The following is a 20,363-nucleotide window of genomic DNA, read 5'->3' as shown; positions in this document are numbered from 1 at the left end:
TTAGCTGAAATTGACCTTGAAGTTTGCAGACGTTTGGGGGCTTTTTTTTCTCAACATACTTATCAGGCACATAACTCATACACACAGGAATGGAAGCCTCTGACACATTTACAATAAATAGATATCGACTTGGCCATTAAGATGTAGAAATCATAATAATGAGGCAAAAATAGCAGCTTTACTGTTCTTCATTCATTAGCAATTAAGATTAAGTGTTCTGTATGTATTACAGCTGGTAATAGCCCTTTAAAACCATCTTACACAAACCTGAATGAAAAGATGGATTAGGCAAGTTCTCTGCCCTAAATAAGTTGATCAAATAAGAGGAAAATAAAAAGAGAGAAAATAATATATAGTATTTCTTAGTCCCTATTTACATGTCAGAATTTAAAAGAAGTACAAACATGAATGTGTTTTTGCTTGTTTGTGGGTTTCTTTCTGCGGTAATAGTGATGGTAGAGAGATAAATTCCTGCTAGAAAGACCTAGAAGTTTCCCTAGAAAAAGTGTCATTTCAGCCAGCCATAGAGGAGTGATTTGATTTTGATAAGAAGGAAAAAATAAATAATAATAGGATTCCTCACAAAAGAGATAGAAAAGGGGAGTCTTGGCAGGAGAAATACATGGGTAAAATGTGAAGACCTGAGGTCAGTTCTGATTTGCTGCTGTAATGTGTGTATCTACCGAAGTTATACTGTGGGTTAAGAAAGAAGAGATCAAATGAAGCCAAACAATTTACCTAATTTTGGCCTTCAATTTATATCTCCACTTGTGTTTTTTTATTTATCACATCTTGTTCACCTGCTGTTCATTTATGTGATTTTGCTGCATAGCATGTATCCTTATAGGCTGTCTTAAACGCAATTTGAAACAAACTAGGGTATCCCTTACATCCACTGCACGCTTAGGAATGACTTTAGTGATCTTAATCCCCTGGATTTTGGATCCTACCTACTACTTTTGTCAGACCAGGAAGAGCTCTAAAATACCTTTTATTCTAGTATAAAGTCTGGGGCCAGGGATTTCCTTTATCGAGGCCAGAGTCTGGGGATAAAACAAATCCAAAAAGGGGAGGAAAAAGTAGAAAATCATGTTTTGAAATATATTCTGTTCTGTAAAGTATAATGAATATTTCAATGGCTCAGAAAAAGTGGGAGTGAGTCCTTGGTGATAGCAGTGCTCCTTTAAAAAGTTCGGTTAAAGTACGATGCCCACAGCTCAGAAGCCTCTGGTAACTGTGATTTCCTAATTCACTCTAGACTCGACCCAAGCCTCTGGTAACTGTGATTTCCTAATTCACTCTAGACTCGACCCAAGCCTCTGGTAACTGTGATTTCCTAATTCACTCTAGACGCGACCCACCAGCTCAATCCAATATCTGGCTGACTACAGACCTAGACGGTTTTCTGTTTCTCTGTGTGCTGCATCTGCATGTGAATATATACAAACAAATAATTAAACATCAAGAAAATATCAATAGGATTAGTCTGGCATGTTGGAACAAATCTTGAGAAACCCGCCTCAGTAACAATACTCGAACTACAGTCTATGAGAGGAATACAAATTCAGCCTATTGAAGTACTGTCGTGTAAGGAGAGATATTTTAATAAAACTGCTTCGTCAGTTCCTATTACTAAGGGACTAAAGCTATTGAGCTGTGGAACTGAGGCCAAAAAAGGGGATTTGGAAATGCAAATTAGAGATAAGACGGTAATAAATGTCTTTCATTCAGCCACACACGATCCCTGATGCCAGGAGCTATTTTAAAGATGATTCTTAATAGTTCTGTGAAATTGGAAGCGTACATACCCAAAATGGACATCTCTGGCACGGTAGCATGATAGGGTCCATTGAGAAACTCTGGTGCGTTGTCGTTGATGTCTTGAACTTTGATAATAAATTCAGAGGGAGGCTCAAGAGGCTTATTTGTCTCCCAGTCCACTGCCTGAGCTGTTAGGGTGTACTCAGCTTTTTCCTCGCGGTCAAGTCTTTTTATAGCATGGATATCTCCTGTTATGTCATTTATTTGAAAGATAGTCCCAGCTCCATCGCCTGATAGGATATATTTGATTTTTTTGCTCCCAGGATCCAGGTCTGTATGTAACTAAAACGAAAAGGGACATTGGTTAGTGATGTGGCAATTTGCAAAGTATGTTTTACTACCTCATGTTTCAATATAAAGTTGTTTCTTTCTACATTGATTGTATCTTCTTCAATGTCTGCTAACAGTAGCTGTACAAAGAGTCTATGCAACTGAATGCATATCAAGTAAAATATAATGAAATTCAGACAAATATGTTTGAACACTTTAAAAATATACTCTGGCCTGTTCAGTATAAACTGATACGCATTTACAATGATAAAAAGATTGAGAAGAAAACACTAAAATAAATGTATTCTTTCCATTTATTCATACATTTACCTGTTCAGTATAAACTGATATGCATTTACAATGATAAAAAGACCAGGAGAAAATACAAAAATACATGTATGCTTTTTAATTTGTTAATACATTTATTTAAAGTTATTATTATTAGTTACCTTTTATGGGTTACTATCTGTGTGCCAAGAGCTATATGAATCACTTCTCATATGATAATCCCCGTAATTCTTCCAAAAGTCACTGAGTTAGAATATATCATATGAAACATGAGAAAAGGGAAGTTTGACAAGGCATATTATAACATCTTCAAGGTTTCCATCTGATGGAATCAAGTGTAGTAGACCTAAAATTCAACTCAGATCTGGCTGCTCTATTCATAAAAACAGAAATAATTCTAATAATCTGATATATATTAAGATCTTATGTTTATGTAAGGCTTTTTTATCCCCTTTGATTTACACAATTCTTCTGGTCCAGGAAAATTATTCCCATTTTACAAAGATGACTGAGGCCAGATTATGGGAGCACATTTTCCAGAAATGGGACTTCTTAGAGAAATGAAAACTTCGCAGCAGGGATGCAGATCCACCTTAGATCATGGCAACAAATATTTATTGAACACCTACTCTGCCTCAAACATTTTAGTAGGTACTGGGTAAAACAGAATCCCTGGCTTTCAAATTTTCACCGTTTATTCCTTAGAGGGAGACTCCTGATACAGGGTGCTTCTTTTTTATACTATGTTGACTCCTGTTAAAAAAACTAAAATAAAACAAGAATATATATATTTTTAGTTTGTATTTTTAAAAGGAAAATTAACTGAATTATATTTGCAAAATACTGCTCAAATGTACATATTTTCAGCTTAATCCAGTTACTTAAATGCCAGTATAGTTATAGTTCTTGCATCAGGAGATTTCAAACACTTGCTCCTTAAAAAATATACATATGTATATATTGAAAAAAAAGTCTTGTGCAAAGAAACTCCTAGAAGCTCAAAAGACATTGCATTCTCTTGGGATCACTTTCATTCAGTGATTGCGTTCTTTGCCAATTTAAATTGTATTTAGTGCCTCAATAAATGAAAAGATTTTTTTAAAGACATAAAAACAGCAACAAAGAATCCAAATGCATCTAGATCTCCTATTTTACTTTTGAATACTTTAAAAAGCTAAAGCATAAGATTACATCAAATACTTACTGAATCTCAAAATGTATCCCTTTCATTTATTGTATTGAACTTATTAACAAGAGCAAATATTGAAATGCCACTTTATCTTAATGAATGTAGGATTATAATTCATTAATATGATATTAATCCTAATTTATGACCATTTTAATTTATGTGCATTTTAACATTTCCATTAGCATTTTTATTAAAAAAGAAAATTTTGAATAAAATATGATTCATGGACGTTTCCATTCATATACAGGCATCACTAAGACACAGAGGTATTGGTATGTGTCACTCTTGCCCATCACATTTTTGCTATTAAAAATTAAGACATTCAAAATGCTGCTACTATTACTTATATTAGAACTTATTTGCACCACATTTTCCTTATATTTATCAATAGCCTCTGATTAGTAAATCGTATCGTACTCCCAGGTTTTGATGATCCTTTGTGTTTAGAAATAACTGAGGGAGAAGGGAAAAGCATAGGTTTTTGAAAACACACAAAGCTAAGACTCAGGTCTCTCTAACTATATAAACTGGAGAAATTAACACATTTATTTGAGCTTCAGTTACTGTGCTTCTAATATGGGGATAAAACATCTACCCTGCAGAATTGGTTTTAGAATCTGAGATGATCTATTTGAAAAAGAGAAAAATGAAAGTTGGTATATTAAGTGTACAATAACTAAAACCATTTTTACTTCATAGCATCCTCAACTATATACGACTATCTGAAAACACTATAATAAAGCCCAGTTGCAAGCTGAGTGAAAAGTTCCCAAGATTCCATCCTGAAAGAACTCTTAGCAAACACTGTGTGCTTCCTCTTTCTTCTGAAATTTATTTTTAGCAAATCTCAGCAAAATCCAGAGCCCTCATGATCTTGAAAGGCAGAGTACTGCATTTCTATATTCATTCATTTCATCCTGTAATTTGGATCACACACACTCAAACACACTCTTGCACATGGCTTGTTCAGGTAACCAACTTGACATTACAAATAAAAGACCTGTGGGTATGCAAGAATAGCAATTACAGGCAGCAAATGCTCATAAAACTCCAGATCTGGACCTCAGGCTTCGGAATACCTGATGATAAGCTGCTGCTTTTTTGGTTGGTCTTCACATATCTGTTAAAACCTGCTCACTTCAATGCATCAAGACTGTTCTTGTCAATTTATCCCACCCCAGGACGCTCTCTGTGAGATTATGGTACCAAAGGTATCCCAAACGCACCACATTTTCACACATTTGTGCATCATCTGAAAGTGTGAGGACCATCTCTCCCAAGAGCTGCTTCTGCTAATTAGAGCAGCATAAGGGCCACATGCAAACTGGCTGGGATGGTAAGACTGGTTGGCCTGGCTGTGGTACAAAAATACCTCATCCATTCACTGATTAAATACGCACAAAATATGATTACAAACAACACAGACATGGTCTCTGCCCTCAAAGACCCATAGGTTAGTGGGAGATAAACACAAATAAACAGAAAATATTTGCTGTTGTTATTGTTACTACCACACGTATTAACTACATATTACCTGGTAAACATTTTATTCAATACATGTATACATGTAATGTTTTTCTCACAGCCAACCAGAGAACACTTTGCCATTTCACCCATGAAACAGTTAAGATTCAGAGATTTTTAGGGAACTTTTCCATAGAATGTACTATCAGCAAGTGGTGATCTTAACAGCAGAAGCTTTAAAGGAAATTTCCTGGATTCAAATGCATGCTCTAAAGGTTTGAGTGCATATATTAAGTTTACTTAACTCAGAAAGTGGAGCTTGGAGGAACAGAAAAGGCCACTACAAACAAGTAATGATGAAAACTCCAGATCTCAAAGAGGGAGGGAATGGGTGAAGATCCAGAGATAAGAGAGAGCATAGTAAGTGGGAAAAGATGATTTAACATCGCACTGACTTCAGGAAACGAGAAGAAGCAGGAAATAAGAATAAAAAGCAAGGCAGGGGTCAGATTACACAGAGTTTTGAAGGCAAGATAGAATTCAGATTTGACTATAAAGCAACAAGAGTCCATAAACACAAGGTTTCAGTAAGAAGGCTGGTATCATAATAGTTTGTTTTACTAAATCACAGTGCTTGGTGTGTGCCCATAAGCAAAAGTCTCAGAAGCAAAGGAAAAGAGATCAGAGGGAAAACTTAGACACCAATTCACAAAGCTACCTCAATCTGCGTTCCCAAGCTCAGCCCAGCACCCATGATCTGTCTCATCTACAACCAGACGGATCCCGGTGGTCACTCACAGCAGCCTCGTAGGAGAAGTGCCGAGTGTCAGGTATGCAACGAGCGATCCAGTCATTCATATTAAGTCTTTGATTTGAGGGATCATAACGGGACTGCTACATAATTGAGTTGAATTGTGAGTATCAATATAATTACACCTTTACTGTCTTTCATATATTTTCAAAATATCCCTTAATTAAAATACAAGTTTAAACTTTAAAAGCCACGGGAAGAAGCTCTTGCATCTCCACTCTCCTTTGCATTCCCACGGCCTAGTAAGGTGCCTGTCATGTTGTTGGAGCTCAAACAATATTTGTGGAGTAAGTAAGGTGAATGCAAAAGAAGGGAAGGAAAGAACACTGCCTCGTTTTACTTTCAAAACAGTAATTTAAAGAAGAGAGTAAAGAAATTTAGAAAAGTTAGGTTCAGTGAGCTAAAATCTTATCCACTCTAAACGCAAAGCCCTTGAGTTCCCTCAAATATGCATTCAACTGTAGCCCCCAGCAAAACAACTGAGACATAGTAGAGGGAACATCGATGGAAACATGAGTGGATGGATGAATGGATGGATGGATGGATGGATGGCAATGGATGAATAATAGATGGACAACAGACAACAAGTATCTAATATACACACATCACTGTTCTCAGAATAAGAGCCCCCGCCACCCCAGTCTTCAAACAGAATCACCCTTATCTCCCCTCTGGCTGTCAAAGAAAAAAAAAAGTACAAACTACTTTTCTACCTTCTCCTACAAGATTCCTGAGGACACTACAGCACTCCTAGTACAGTAGAGCCTAGAGAAGATAAATTCTCCTCTGAGTGCCTATTTTAATACCAAAGAATGATTTAATTACCATGCTGCCCAACTTTTCCTGGAGAGTGAGTGATGAGGAGTAGGATTCAGTGAACTATGGGGGAAATCAGCACCTCATCGGAAAATCGGTAGCTCTGACATCAGAACTTACTTTGAAGTTCCACTCCCTCCAAAAGGAAATCCTAAGAGGTTTCTCAACTTTCCTCTCTTCCTTTAGAGAAGTCTAAGTTACAGGGAGAGAATCAGCATCTTTTGAAACACAAAGGGGTTAACGGGGATCACTACAACATGAATCTCTATCACTGATGCCTGTTTTTCATCAATCTGCGCTCCCTTGGAAAGAACAGCAAGCTTAGCACACTTAAATAATATTAAATCTTACACTGTACTCTCCCTATCTACCAGGTGCCTGTCAGGGAGATACTGTCAGCGAACAGACGGATAATCTAATCCTTAAGTTATAACCAATTAACATCAAAGATGGGACCAGAAACCTAGCACAGTATAAGTTTTTGACCTAAATGATAAGAGTGCAGGAATTCACTCTAGATCAGGTGCATATTTAGGCTGCTAGGAGAGTGAAAGGGCCGGTAGAGAAAAAGTGCAAGAGGGTATAAGAAGAGAATACTTTCATGTTCCTGAACCGTTCTTCCACAACAAGGACCAGGAGTCTGACTTGAAATCTACTTATTTTAACTTGTAGTTCAGCCTTCTCGTGCACTATAGAACATCTCACAAAAGATGCTGACCCAACATGAAATGGTCCATTCGAGAATGAGTTTGAGTCCATCGTTGTATTCAAGCAGAACTAGACAACCGCTGGTTCTTCTGCTTTAGAGCTAAACGAAGCATCATATGATGGTGGGAAATGGGGTAGGAGGGGTGAAGATGTTAGGGTGGACCACATAACTTGTAAAATGCCTTTATATGCTGAAATGTTATACCACATCAGTAAATCTATATAATTACTCCATCCAGTCATGCCACTCTTTTTTTTTTCATTTATTTTACTGAAGTATTGTTGATTTACAATGTTGTGTTAATTTCTGCTGTACAACAAAGTGACTCAGATATATATATATATTCTTTTTCATATTCTTTTCATTTATGGTTTATTATAAGATATCAAATATAGTTCCCTATGCTATACACTAGGAACTTGTTGTTTATGCATTCTATATATACTAGTTTGCATCTGCTAACCCCCAAACTCCCAATCCTTCCCTCCACTGCTCCTCCTCCCCCTAGGCAACCACAAGTCTGTTCTTTATGGCTCAGTCACTCCACTCTTAACAATTTGCAGAAACAAATTATAAAACTAAAGCCAGGTAATAGACATAAAAACACCCCAGCATATTAGTAAGATCAAGTTGGGAATATGCACTTACTCTCACGATCATACACTCTAAGGAAATAATTCAGTGAAATGAAAACAGTCCTCAAAGTCATTCTCATATAAACCAAATGACTCTTAAATTTGTCTTATGGAGTGAAAGGCTAAAGAAGACACAATCCCCGATTAAAATACTAGAACAGAGCATCCTACACTGGAAGTGACCTCTACTTTGACAAAAAAATTCTAATGTTTTACAGGAGGCAAATGTGTAGCGTCCTGATATCTCAGATGTGTGGTCTTTGCATTCCGTGTCAGCTGCTGATGTGTATACTGAACAGCTTAACCTGGCCAAGGGGAACAGTGCCCAGAGAAATAGAAAATTGGAAGCAAGTCTGAGTGAACTGCTGCTTTTGGCTGCAGGGACCTGAAATTATAGTCAGAATTAGGAATGCATTACTTGTGTTACTCCTTTAAATGGTTAAGTTCCACAAAGGGCCTCTAGGTACATTAGTCAACAATCTTCCAACAACAAGCACTGTACATGGTACATAGCAAATGCTCAGTAAAGTCTAATTGCTGTTTTGTCTGCACAGGACCTACCATAACTTCCTGCACCTTATCAGTGATTTTATAAGGATGAGAGGCACTGGTTCAGTAAATATATGGACTTTCTCAAGCTCACATGACTAACAAATAACAGAACCAGATGTAACCCAGTAAATCAGATTTCAGAGCATACACATTTTAGCATAATTCTAGAGAGATCCCCAGGAAAGCATACCTAGTTAGTCTGGAGACCTCCTATTTCACTAGATGAGAAGAAGGCAGAATGGAGAAGCCTCTCTATTCTGTCCCTATATGGCAGTAGAAATTTCCTATATATATTTAGAAGCTATTTGTATGAAATCATGCAGTACAGTTCATCCTAAAAAAGTTTGAAATAGAGTAGACATAGAAATAGAAAGGCAGTATGCTCAACTAATAAGAATGCAAATGGAGAATATTGACAAGAAGAGGCTGGCCAGCTGTTTACCAAGCCAACATTCATGACCTTGGCAAATTTGCTACTATCTTGTCTGGACCGCAGCTTTATAGGTTTGGAAACATGATGTGTCAGCCTTATAGCAAATCCATCTCTCTTAGCCCAACGCCAACAAAGAAAGTTCCCAAGCCCAATTTTTTTAAAGGCAACATATCAATGATAAATAGTATTTTGACTATTTAAGTGATCATGATGAGCAAAATTTCCCTTTATATAAAGACCCACACACAAGTGAAGCCAAATTATCCTTGTTGATAGGATTCAGAGAAAGGAGGATTAGATGGATCAATTCCATAATGATGCCATGGGAAAAAACAGCGTAAGTATGCCCATCCTACAAAAACGGTCTTAAAAATGCTCTAGCATGCTTAAGTTTTGTATTCTCAGATTTTTTCTTTTCCTTTAAGTAATGAGGTGGAGGCTCCGATATTTAAGCAACCACAGGTTAAAAAAAAAAAAAAAAAGACAATGAACTCCTTTCAATTGGACACATAATTTCTTATGTATGTTGATAACATCCTGGTTAACATATTAAATCTTACAGGGTTGGAAGTCAATATGTTTCTCTAAGGCAACCAAAGATTAATATAGTAGTAATTCAGATTATGGGAACCAGAATGAGAGCCTGATAAGAAATAGAAAAAACTGTAAGATACTGAGGGATTTACTTAACCTCCCCAGATTTCAGTGTCCTTATTTGTAAAATGCTTTAATAACAGGTTTAACAACCTATCTATAGGGTTTTTGTAATGATTAAAATGTGACAACAGATAATAGATAAAGGCATGATATCTTTTAGGAGCCAAAATATTCAAGTAAAACTGCATATAGGGTGGATTCTTGTGGAGATTGAATTTTGGAATTACAATGATAAGTTCTGCCAAACCTGGAACTGCTTTCCAAGAAAAATACATCTAACAACATAGACTTCAACATGCAACATTACTCTGTAGTGAATATAAGAAATGCCACTTCCTTTTTTTTTTATTGGAGTATAGTTGCTTTATAATGTTGTGTTAGTTTCTACTGTACAGCAAAGTGAATCAGCTATATATATATATATATATATATATATATATATATATATATATATATATATATCTCCCCTCTTTTTTGGATTTCCTTCCCATTTAGGTCACCACAGAGCACTGAGCAGGGTTCCCTGTGCTATACAGTAGGTTCTCATTAGTTATCTATTTTATACATAGTATCAATAGTGTATATATGTCAATCCCAATCTCCCAATTCAATCCACCTGCCCTTTCCCCCTTGGTATCCACACGTTTGTTCTCTACTTCTGTCTCTATTTCTGCTTTGCAAATAAGATCATCTATACCATTTTTCTAGATTCCACATATATGTGTTAATATAAGATATTTGTTTTTCTCTTTCTGGCTTCACTCTGTATGACAGTCTCAAGGTCCATCCACGTCTCTACAAATGACCCAATTTTGTTCCTTTTTATAGCTGAGTAACATTCCATTGTATATATGTACCACGTCTTCTTTACCCATTCCTCTGTTGATGGACATTTAGGTTGCTTCCATGTCCTGGCTATTGTAAATACTGCTGCAATGAACACTGGGGTACATGTGTCTTTTTGAATTATGGTTTTCTCAGGGTATATGCCCAGTAGTGGGATTGCTGGGTCATATGGTTAATTCTACTTTTAGTTTTTTAAGGAACCTCCATACTGTTCTCCATAGCGGCTGTAGCAATTTACATTCCCACCAACAGTGCAAGAGGGTTCCCTTTTCTCCACACGCTCCCCAGCATTTATTGTTTGCAGATTTTCTGATGATGGCCATTCTGACTGGTGTGAGGTGATACCTCATTGTAGTTTTGATTTGCATTTCTCTAATAATTAGTGATGTTGAGCATCTTTCTTTTTTAAATATCTTTATTGGAGTATAATTGTTTTACAGTGTTGTGTTAGTTTCTCTGTACAACAAAGTGAATCAGCTATATGTACACATATATCCCCATATCCCCTCCCTCTTGCATCTCCCTCCCACACCCCCAGCCCACCCCTCTAGGTGGTCACAAAGCACCGAGCTGATCTCCCTGTGCGATGCAGCTGCTTCCCACTAGCTATCTATAAAAAAAAAAAAAGAAAAATGGTTCTGACGAACCTAGGGGCAGGACAGGAATAAAGACACAGATGTAGAGAATGCACTTGAGGGTATGGGGAGGGGGAAGTGTAAGCTGGGACAAAGTGAAAGAGTAGCACTGACATATATACACTTCCAAATGTTGAGCATCTTTTCATGTGTTTGTTGGCCATCTGTATGTCTTCTTTGGATAAATGTCTATTTAGGTATTTAGGTCTTCTGCCCAGTTTTTGATTGGGTTTTTTGTTTTTTTGATATTGAGCTGCCTGAGCTATTTGTATATTTTGGAGATTAATCCTTTGTCAGTTGCTCCGTTTGCAAATATTTTCTCCCAAGAATGTCACTTCTTGAGTCAAATGATCTTGGTACAAAGTGGCTTAAACTCTTACATTGGGCATTCTTATATTGAGCGTATAGTCACATATTTGGTACTTATTCACCGGCTCAGGAAGTAATGATAGTATATGTATCTGGAAGTTTTTACTTTTTTACAGCTTTAGTGACGTGTAATCGACAAATAAAATTGTAAGGTATTTAAAATGTACTTCATTTTTCTTTCTTGTTACTCAAAAACTGTAAGCCTAGAAGTAGGGGGAGGGTGATCAATGTGCATTGGGCCATTGAATAAATGCTTGTGTGCTCAAGAGTGTGGGTGAATAGTAATTGTGGACCTATTACTAAAAAGAGATTTAGGTGAATGGATCAAGGAGTGGATGGATGAATGAATGATTGGATGGATGGATAAACTGGTTGATAACAGAATTAAGCGGAGGAAAATGGATAGACAGATGGTTTTATTGGGCAATGCATGCATAAAAAATAATAGATAGAGGGATGGCTAGCTGAGTAAGAGTCTCAGCCGTTTTTCCATTTAGGTTCCAAAGCACATTAAATACTATGAACGGATACATGAATGAACAGATGGACATACTGGTGAGTGGGTGGGTGGAAGGACCACAGAGTTTCTCACTAAAAGATTGATTTGGGGAAAACATAACAAATTATTCTCTCTCACAGTCCTATTTCCTGTCTTACAGTAAAGCAGACATAGGACTTGGGAGTTCAACTATAAATTATGAGAGATTCTCAGACAAAGATCTTTGGAGCATGTTTACTTTGCAACTAAACCATCACTCTTCACAGATTTCTTTTAAAAATTTCTGTCTCAATAGATGTATAGATATAGATAGTAAAGATATAGATATGAGAGGGGGAAATTTTGTGCAAAATAAATAGACAATATAGTAATATACAATATAAGCAAGGTGAATAGGACTAAAAGAAGACACCCAGGATTACTAGCCAAACAAAAGAAGTAGATTTTAAACTGATATGGATATTTAAAACAGATATTCAGGATATTATCCAAAGATCAGTTTACAGTGAAGCCTTCAGCTGTACTGTTTTAAAAAGGAAAAAAGAAAATATAAAAATGTTGTGTCAATGCCCTTTATGTTTGCAAAGAACTTGATTAACCAGAGTCCTAATAGGAGTTGAAAATATGAGATAGATTTCAGATGTGGTAATCACCGTTACTTGCTAAACAGGATATATCTTGTTATCCAAAAACTGACAAGATCACAGTGGGAAAGAACACCGTGGATAACCAAATGACAGTCATCTATTCTCTCTGAAATTCTCTATTTATAAAGGCACTGTGAGATAATCAAAATGCCATGAATTTGGAAGAACATTGCAGTTGAAGTTAAAAATGAAACACATAAACCTGGGATTTAGTTTGGGCCATAGAATAGGGTGTGCCATTAGCGAATCATTTTTTTCTGTGATCAAAAAGCCTGATAATAACTTAGCTGTGTTACCCACTCCTACTCCTTGAGCATTGTAAACTGTCTCATTCAGAGCCTCCCTAGGAAAGCAGAGCGTCACGACCAAAGCACAGATTTCACAGAAATAATCACATTTCCAAGTCTGACTGCTCAATGGGTAGGTGAATGGATTGATGGGTGGAGTGATGAATGGATAAATGTGTTGATAAAAAAAATTAAGAGGAAGAGGATGGGTAGGTAAATGGTTTTGTTGGAGAATGCATGGGTGCACAGAAGAGTGCATGAGAAGATGGCTAAATAGATTCACAAGCATCCTTCCTTTTAGATAAATGACAATCAAAAAACCCGATTTGAATTAAAACTAGTGGATATGATTTTGGACTTTAATTTTCCCCATTTTAGTTTCTCCTTGTTAAAATGATACTAATGAGGTCATTAGCACCATTATCAAAAAAGACTACCTGATTGTTGTAAGGATAGTTTGTATGTAAAAGTCGTTTTTATTTTTTTTTAACTCCTACTCTCCCAAGTATCATTCCTATAGTGAAGATTTGGAAATAGAACCTAATATATCATCAACGTACTGCAATTAGATGCTAATAATATAGCTTGCAATGCTATAAATATGTGTGTAAGAGACTGTGTATGTGTGTGTGTGTCTTTACTCCATCTCCATTCTGCCAACAAAGCTTAGAAGTTAGCTAAAAAAAAATAACGAACAGTAAAAACAACCTGAAGACTGAAAATGCCCTTACTTTTCACACTATAAATAGATCTGTTGGAAATCTGTAAATCTCCTGCAATCATCATCATCATCATCTTTTACGAAAATAAACAGTATTTTTTTTTCATTTTTAAACAGAAACATACATAATCCTTTCAAGTCCTCTGTTAAGAGGTCAATAGTTTCTCCTCAAAATTCATATGCTGAAGCCCTAAGCCCCAGTACTTCAGAATGTGCCCATATATATATATATATATATATATATATATATATATATATACACCTGAATCACTGTGCTGTATACCTGCAACTAACACGGCATTATAAATCAACTATACTTCAATAAAAATTTTAAAAATTTTAAAAGAAAAGAATGTGACTATATCTGGAGATACAGCCATTAAAGAGGATGATTAAGTTAAAATGAGACGATTAAGATGGGTCTTGATCCAATCTGATTGGTGTCCTTATAAGAAGAGGAAGCTTAGACACACAGAGAAATATCAGGGACACACATGCACAGAGGAAAGACCATGTGAGGAGGTATGTGACAAGGCAGCAGGAGGGCAGCTACCTGCAAGCCAAGGAGAGAGACCTTAGGAGAAACCCAACCTGCTGACACCTGGACTTTTGGCTTCCAGAACTGTGAGAAAATAAATTTCTGTTGTTTAAGCTACTCTGCCTCTTGTATTTTATTATGGCAGCTCTAGCAAACGAACATATCCTCCCAAAGCATACCAGCTACTTATCAATGAATACCTTACTTATGCAAAATGGTGGCTGTAAGTTACATGATGCTACTGATAGGTTATGATTCTAGGTGCTGTAGACAGAAATATAGTCCCCAAAAGATATCCATGTCCTAATTACCAGAACCTACAAATATGTTACCTTACCTATCAAAAGGGCCTTTACAGATGTGACTAATTTAAGGACCCTGGAATGGGTAGATTATTCTGGGTTATACAGGTGAGCCCAATCTAATTACATGCATCCTTAAAAAAGAAGAACCTTTTCTGTCTGTGGTCAGAGGGAGATACGACTGCAGAATAATGGTCAGAGAGATTCAAACTTACTGACTTTGAAGATGTAGGAAAGGACCAATAGCCAAGAAATGGGTAGCCTCTAGAAAAGGAAATAGATTTTCCTCTAGAAGTTTCAGAAAAGAACACAGTCAGACTCATTTGTCTTAGCCCAGTGAGACCTGTGCTGGGCTTCTGACCTACAGAATCATAAGATAATACCTTCACGTTATGTTAAGCTACTATGTTGGTGATAATCTGTCATAGCAACAACAGAAAAATAATATTTCCAAGCAATACAATTATAAAATTGTTGAAATGTTGATAAGTTTGCATATCAGATATCTAGTGACTGTGGGTAAAACTTGTATCCTTCTAATTATAGCTTCCTTCACTTATAAAATAAAGCGTATAAAGTTACTTTTCAGATGCTTTATAGCTCAAACAGCCTGTGATTATTTAGACACATCCTTCCATTTTGCATAGCTACTTTACTTTTTCAGTATACTATCATGATACTATCATGCATACTCCCTCAGAAAATATATAGTTACCCTCGCCACCCAGGCACAGGGAATGACCCATTCATTTGATTATTTAGCCATTTCTCCAAGAACACTGAGAGTTTCCTTATACTAGATACGTTTATTTTCTGTTTCATTTAAGTGTCACAACAACCCTACGAGCTACATACGAGACTCATCAGTTTACCGATTAAGAATCTACTGATTAGAATTTTAAACAACTGCTCAATATCGCGTGTAGCAAGAGATGAAGAAAGGATTCAGATCCAAGTCTATCTGCTTCTCAAGCTCATACTCATTTTATTATTTTAGCATTGTGTGACAGAATCAAACACGGAGGAAGAAAAACACAAGTACGTAAAACAAAAGACTTCACTGTTCACAAAACTATAACCTGTTTAGTGACTTTTTTTTCAACCTACATTTCATGTATTACCTGTTTGCTTAATAGGAGCCTTGTGAGACTTAAAGTCAAGGTCAGAGTCGTCATCCCTGTGGCACACAGGAGGAAACAGAGTCCTAGATCTAATGACCTCTGGAAACCTGTAACACCCAATTAACCTCAGAGTCCTAGGTCCCCAGACTCCTCCCGTAGGGAGGAGCCTAATGATAGAAACCTCCCTGAGGTGGGGGAGGTGAGGGGACAGGAAAGGAGAAAACTTGCCCTTGCCAGTAGAAAAAGCTTTGGGGAAATCTAGCAAGCCTAGGAGATGGGGGGAGGGAGGTGCAGTGGGGGATTTGCAGATAACAATGTCAAGCTAGAGAATTATTAGACACACTTTGCAAATCACAATCTACCAGTGGGAAATATCTACTCAAATAATCACGTATTTAACCTTTCCCTAAAAAAAAATAAACTAATACAACCTTCATCTGCACCCTCAACAACACTAGTAATATGACAACATTTATTAAGTGCATAATGGATGCCCAATATGTAATTATGAATATAAGAAAAGAGCTCTACTCTATCTCCCAGTATTCTGTGTAATTTTGATAAAAAGTTCTAATGGAGATGTGCATTCACAACTTCTTCATTCATTCTGATCATGAGAAAAATTTTATCTGGCCTGGTGGACTCTTAGGTCACTAAAAATAGATTGCATTTAACCTTCTTTTAACCTTCTTCCTATTAATCAGATGTGCTAGTTTGTTTGCAGTGACAAGTTCAAGGGCTACTAAGGCAGAAACTAATAGACGTGGAAAGGAGAGAGAATAAAATTGACAAAGAGGTTACATGGACAGGGGTTAGAAGAAAAGATTTGCTTTTTGCATATTGTTTATTTACTTTCAATGTTGGTGCATTTGAGGAGAGAGAAGAAATTTGGGGACACTTATCACTAATGTGAAAGTTTTCAGAGATACAAGAGGGGAATCAGGTTTCTAAGGTTTCATTTAACTATAAAAATGTAGACTTCACTTTGGCATATGACAGAGCGATTATACTAAATGAATAAACTGCTGTTCAATTATCTTTGGATATGGGAGTGAGGGTTCTTTGAAAGTGACCATGCACTGAGATCAAGGCTCACTGCAGCTCAGCACTGCACAAATTATTTACCTATTAGTACGTGTATGTAAAACCTGGCAATTCCGGAGCAATGGGGGAAGACTGGGGAGATTGCATTGAATGTTTCTGTAGTCCTGGTAGCTAAATTTAATCTCCTATGGTTAAGTTAAAAAATGACCAGTTTTTTCATCAGGTACGAGAATAATTCTGGCAAGCAGCAAAGCTACAAGGTTGTTCCTACCTCTGTATGAACCACCTCTGTCAGTGAGCACAGAAAGAAACAGGAAAGTCTAGAGCAGCAGTTCCCAAAGCATGGGTTCACAGACCTCTGGGAACTTCTGAGCACCCTTCAGGGCATCCAGGAGGTCAAAGTTATCTGCCTTTCTCACTGTGTTGACATTTGTGTTGATAGTGCAAATGTAAGGGAGGACAAAACTGCTGCTATGTTCACACCTATCAAGGCAGCGGCACCAAACTATACTAAGAGTCATGGTACCCTTCACTACCACACACTCTCAGGATTAAAAAAAAACAAAAAAAAAAACAGAAGAAGAAAGAAAGAAAAAGAAACAGAGCCAGTTTCACTTAAGATGTCTTTGTTGAGGCAGTACAAATTATTAATTTAATTAAATCTCAGCCCTGAGTACATATGCTTAATCTCCTGTGTAATGAAATGGACAGTACACATAAAGCACTCTGCTCATGGTGAAGTATGATTGTTGACTCAAGGAATGCAACGTGTGATTGGTTCGGTGGCTGTAACAAGCCACAATTTTTTATGAACCTCATTTACCATAAAATGGAAAATGGAAAGAACAAATGATAGACAAACTATGGCTATTCTGACTTGAGTATTTACAAGACATTTTATCCAAAATTTATAATTTAGAAAATAGAATGGTTGTTTTAATTTATGAATGAATAAAATTAGCTTATTTCTTCAAAGATTACCAACAGTATTTGTTGCCCATGAAAAACAAGTTGAGCTTTCTAGCAAATATTAGAATTTAAGAAAATCTGTATCTGCCTCTCTACTGAAAGTTGCTGAAAATAATAGTCTTCCCAGGCATCGTCAGTGTGTGCTCATGTGAAGGTTAAAGAACATCATACTCAAAAATTGCACTCATGAATATACAGGATCTTGTTGATTGATGGAGCAATATAATCAAGATAAACAAATATTAGTCTCTGTGGAAAAAAAAAAAAAGAGCTATAAACACTTAAAAAAATCTTCTTATCCAGGCATGTCATCATCTTTAGTCACTGCAAGTCGAACTAAAACTCACCCTTCTATTTTTAACATCCCTGCCTGTTTTGGCAAAGAAACAATTTAAGATAAACAGCTCTTAGTCGTCTTGAGGAGGATTATTTGTAAGACACTCTAAATATACAATTTCCATAGAGTCACTAATTGTTCCTTACTTTAAAATTCATCCTTCTGAAAAGAAGATATATTTGGTAATGTAAATATCATCCAGGCACAGGATATTGCTGTGTTACCATCCACATTATTATTCAGTCATCATTAACACACTTCTAAAATAAAGTGTTGACAGCACTCTTATTCAAATATATAGCATATGTTTATAGTCCACACACTGAGGTACACACATAATTACAATATATGTGTGAGAGAAATTGCAGAGGCGGTCCAAGGAGCTGTGCGCTTACACGAATTGAAAACTGCCACTGTCCAATTAAAGCCTGTGAGACCATGGGGTGGCAACACCGTCAAATGCCTATCATATACGGCCAAACTGATTAAATAACAAGACAAAAATGCAATAAAAAAAGTTTTTTTATTGTTCTTGTTGTTTAAATAGAACATCCAGAAGCTAATAGAAAGCAGGATACTCACTGTTCTTCCTTATCCCAGTCAAGACTCCATCTAGATGGAATAATGCATTACTATCAACGATATTGAATAGCTCAAAATCACAATGTTCATCTTCCACCAAACCAAGTTGCCATTTGGAGGAGAAAACTTACATCTACTTGTCTGTTGGTTTTAGGTAGAGAAAGAAAATAATTTCATATTACATTTCTTTGGTGCTATTTTTATTTTTCTCCATTTGAACTCATTAGGAAATAATTAATGCATGACATGTAATTAAAGAAGAATCACCCCACATGTATTTCAAAGCTTCATGCAATATGAATCTTAAGAGGATTTTAAAGTAGGGTCATTTTTCTGCAAAAGCACAATATACTATTCCTTAGAGAAAGTGCATATCATCAAATGTTAAAATCAAGATTCACAGTACGTAACTGTTTACTCCATAAATGATTTGACTTCCAAAGTGTTCTTCTTAGTTGGGGGTCGGGGGAACAAAGTTATACTCCATTAAAGATGTATTTTTAAAAAAAAGCAAATAAAAAAAAATCTCTAACATTATTTCAAAGATGACTCTTACCATGGTTGGGTCAGGAGATGGCAGGATAAGTTGAATGAGAAAGAGGAAGAGATGGAAGAGGAAGAAACCTGGAAATATACAGAACCTACTATATGCCACGCATTGTTCTAACTGATTAACATGCATTATGTCATCCTCACACCCAAGACAGTGTTTATTATTCTCATTTTACAGATGAAAAATCTGAGACACAGAGTAAACAACCTGCTACAGGACATACAAACTAATAAGAATCAAAACCATAGACTTTGGTCTTGGAATCCAAAGGTATGCATGCTTGTGTATGCATAAACACATTTGTTTACAATCATTCTTTTCCTCCATTCCAAATAAATAATTATTCTATTTTTTTTCTCCTGAATTCTGTCAGTGCCTCTTTGGAAATAGAAAAAAAAAAATCTATGCTCTAAATATGGAAAGAAGGAAAATGAACTAATGCTCGTTGAACACTGATCCTTTGAAAGATGATTTAAATCACAGGACAACAAATAGAAGAACAGATATTTGAACCCAAGTGTGCCTGGCAGCAGCCCATTTATTTCCAGTACCTCACATCCCTTTCCAAAGTCTGATATATTTATAGAGAGTTTTGCTTCCTCTCTTTGTAACACCTTCCGAATTAACACCTTGATCTATGTCCTTGTTAGCTATTTCTTCTAAAGGGTCAACTCTTGAATTCACCAAACAGATGAAAACCATTAGGTGGTAGAAGGACTTTTTTATGTCCTTAGGTTTCTGTGACACCTGACAGATGGAGCATATGCCCACAAATAACCCAGCATTTAAACAACTGTTGGCTATGCAACAGGAATCACCAGGATACCGTGTGCTCATTCACAATAAAGAACTATTAAAGGATTCATAATTTTGATTCAATAGGTCCTATAATTTCTTTTGTGAGACTACATAAGTCTTATTAATAGTAACAGCAATTATACATAGACACACACTGGAGACTGGCATCTAGGGTGTGCTGAGTTAATGGTGAGGTTTGGGAGGATACAAAAGGTCTCATTTAAGATGTTATGCACTTTTTATTTCATGTGGCTAATTACTGCCATTGAAGTCTGCTGTTAATACCTTTTATGACAATTTCAAGGATAAAGAGTAAAAAACAACAGGCATTGCATGAGCTATCGCCTGTGGTCTGAGTGCCTCACTGGTTAGCCTTGCCATGTCATTCAACACCATGGTATAGTGGAAAGAATATGGATTTTGAAGCCACTGAGTCCTCAACACCAACATTGGCTTTGTGATTTAAACAT

At 36.4% G+C, this 20,363-nt stretch overlaps 1 protein-coding gene across 2 annotated transcripts in view; it reads right to left on the bottom strand.

Annotated features, from left to right (window-relative positions):
* Positions 1 to 20,363, bottom strand: part of CDH8 (cadherin 8) — a 377,200-nt gene that overhangs the window by 246,528 nt on the left and 110,309 nt on the right. For both annotated transcript variants that reach the window (XM_004280902.3, XM_049703096.1), the window contains exon 4: positions 1,809 to 2,103. In XM_004280902.3, the coding sequence (XP_004280950.1) occupies positions 1,809 to 2,103 (295 nt within the window). The remainder of the gene's footprint in view (positions 1 to 1,808; positions 2,104 to 20,363) is intronic.

This window comes from Orcinus orca, chromosome 20, assembly GCF_937001465.1.
Source record: "Orcinus orca chromosome 20, mOrcOrc1.1, whole genome shotgun sequence".
NCBI classification, from domain to species: Eukaryota; Metazoa; Chordata; class Mammalia; order Artiodactyla; family Delphinidae; genus Orcinus; species Orcinus orca.
This window is presented reverse-complemented; position numbering and strand designations above follow the sequence as displayed.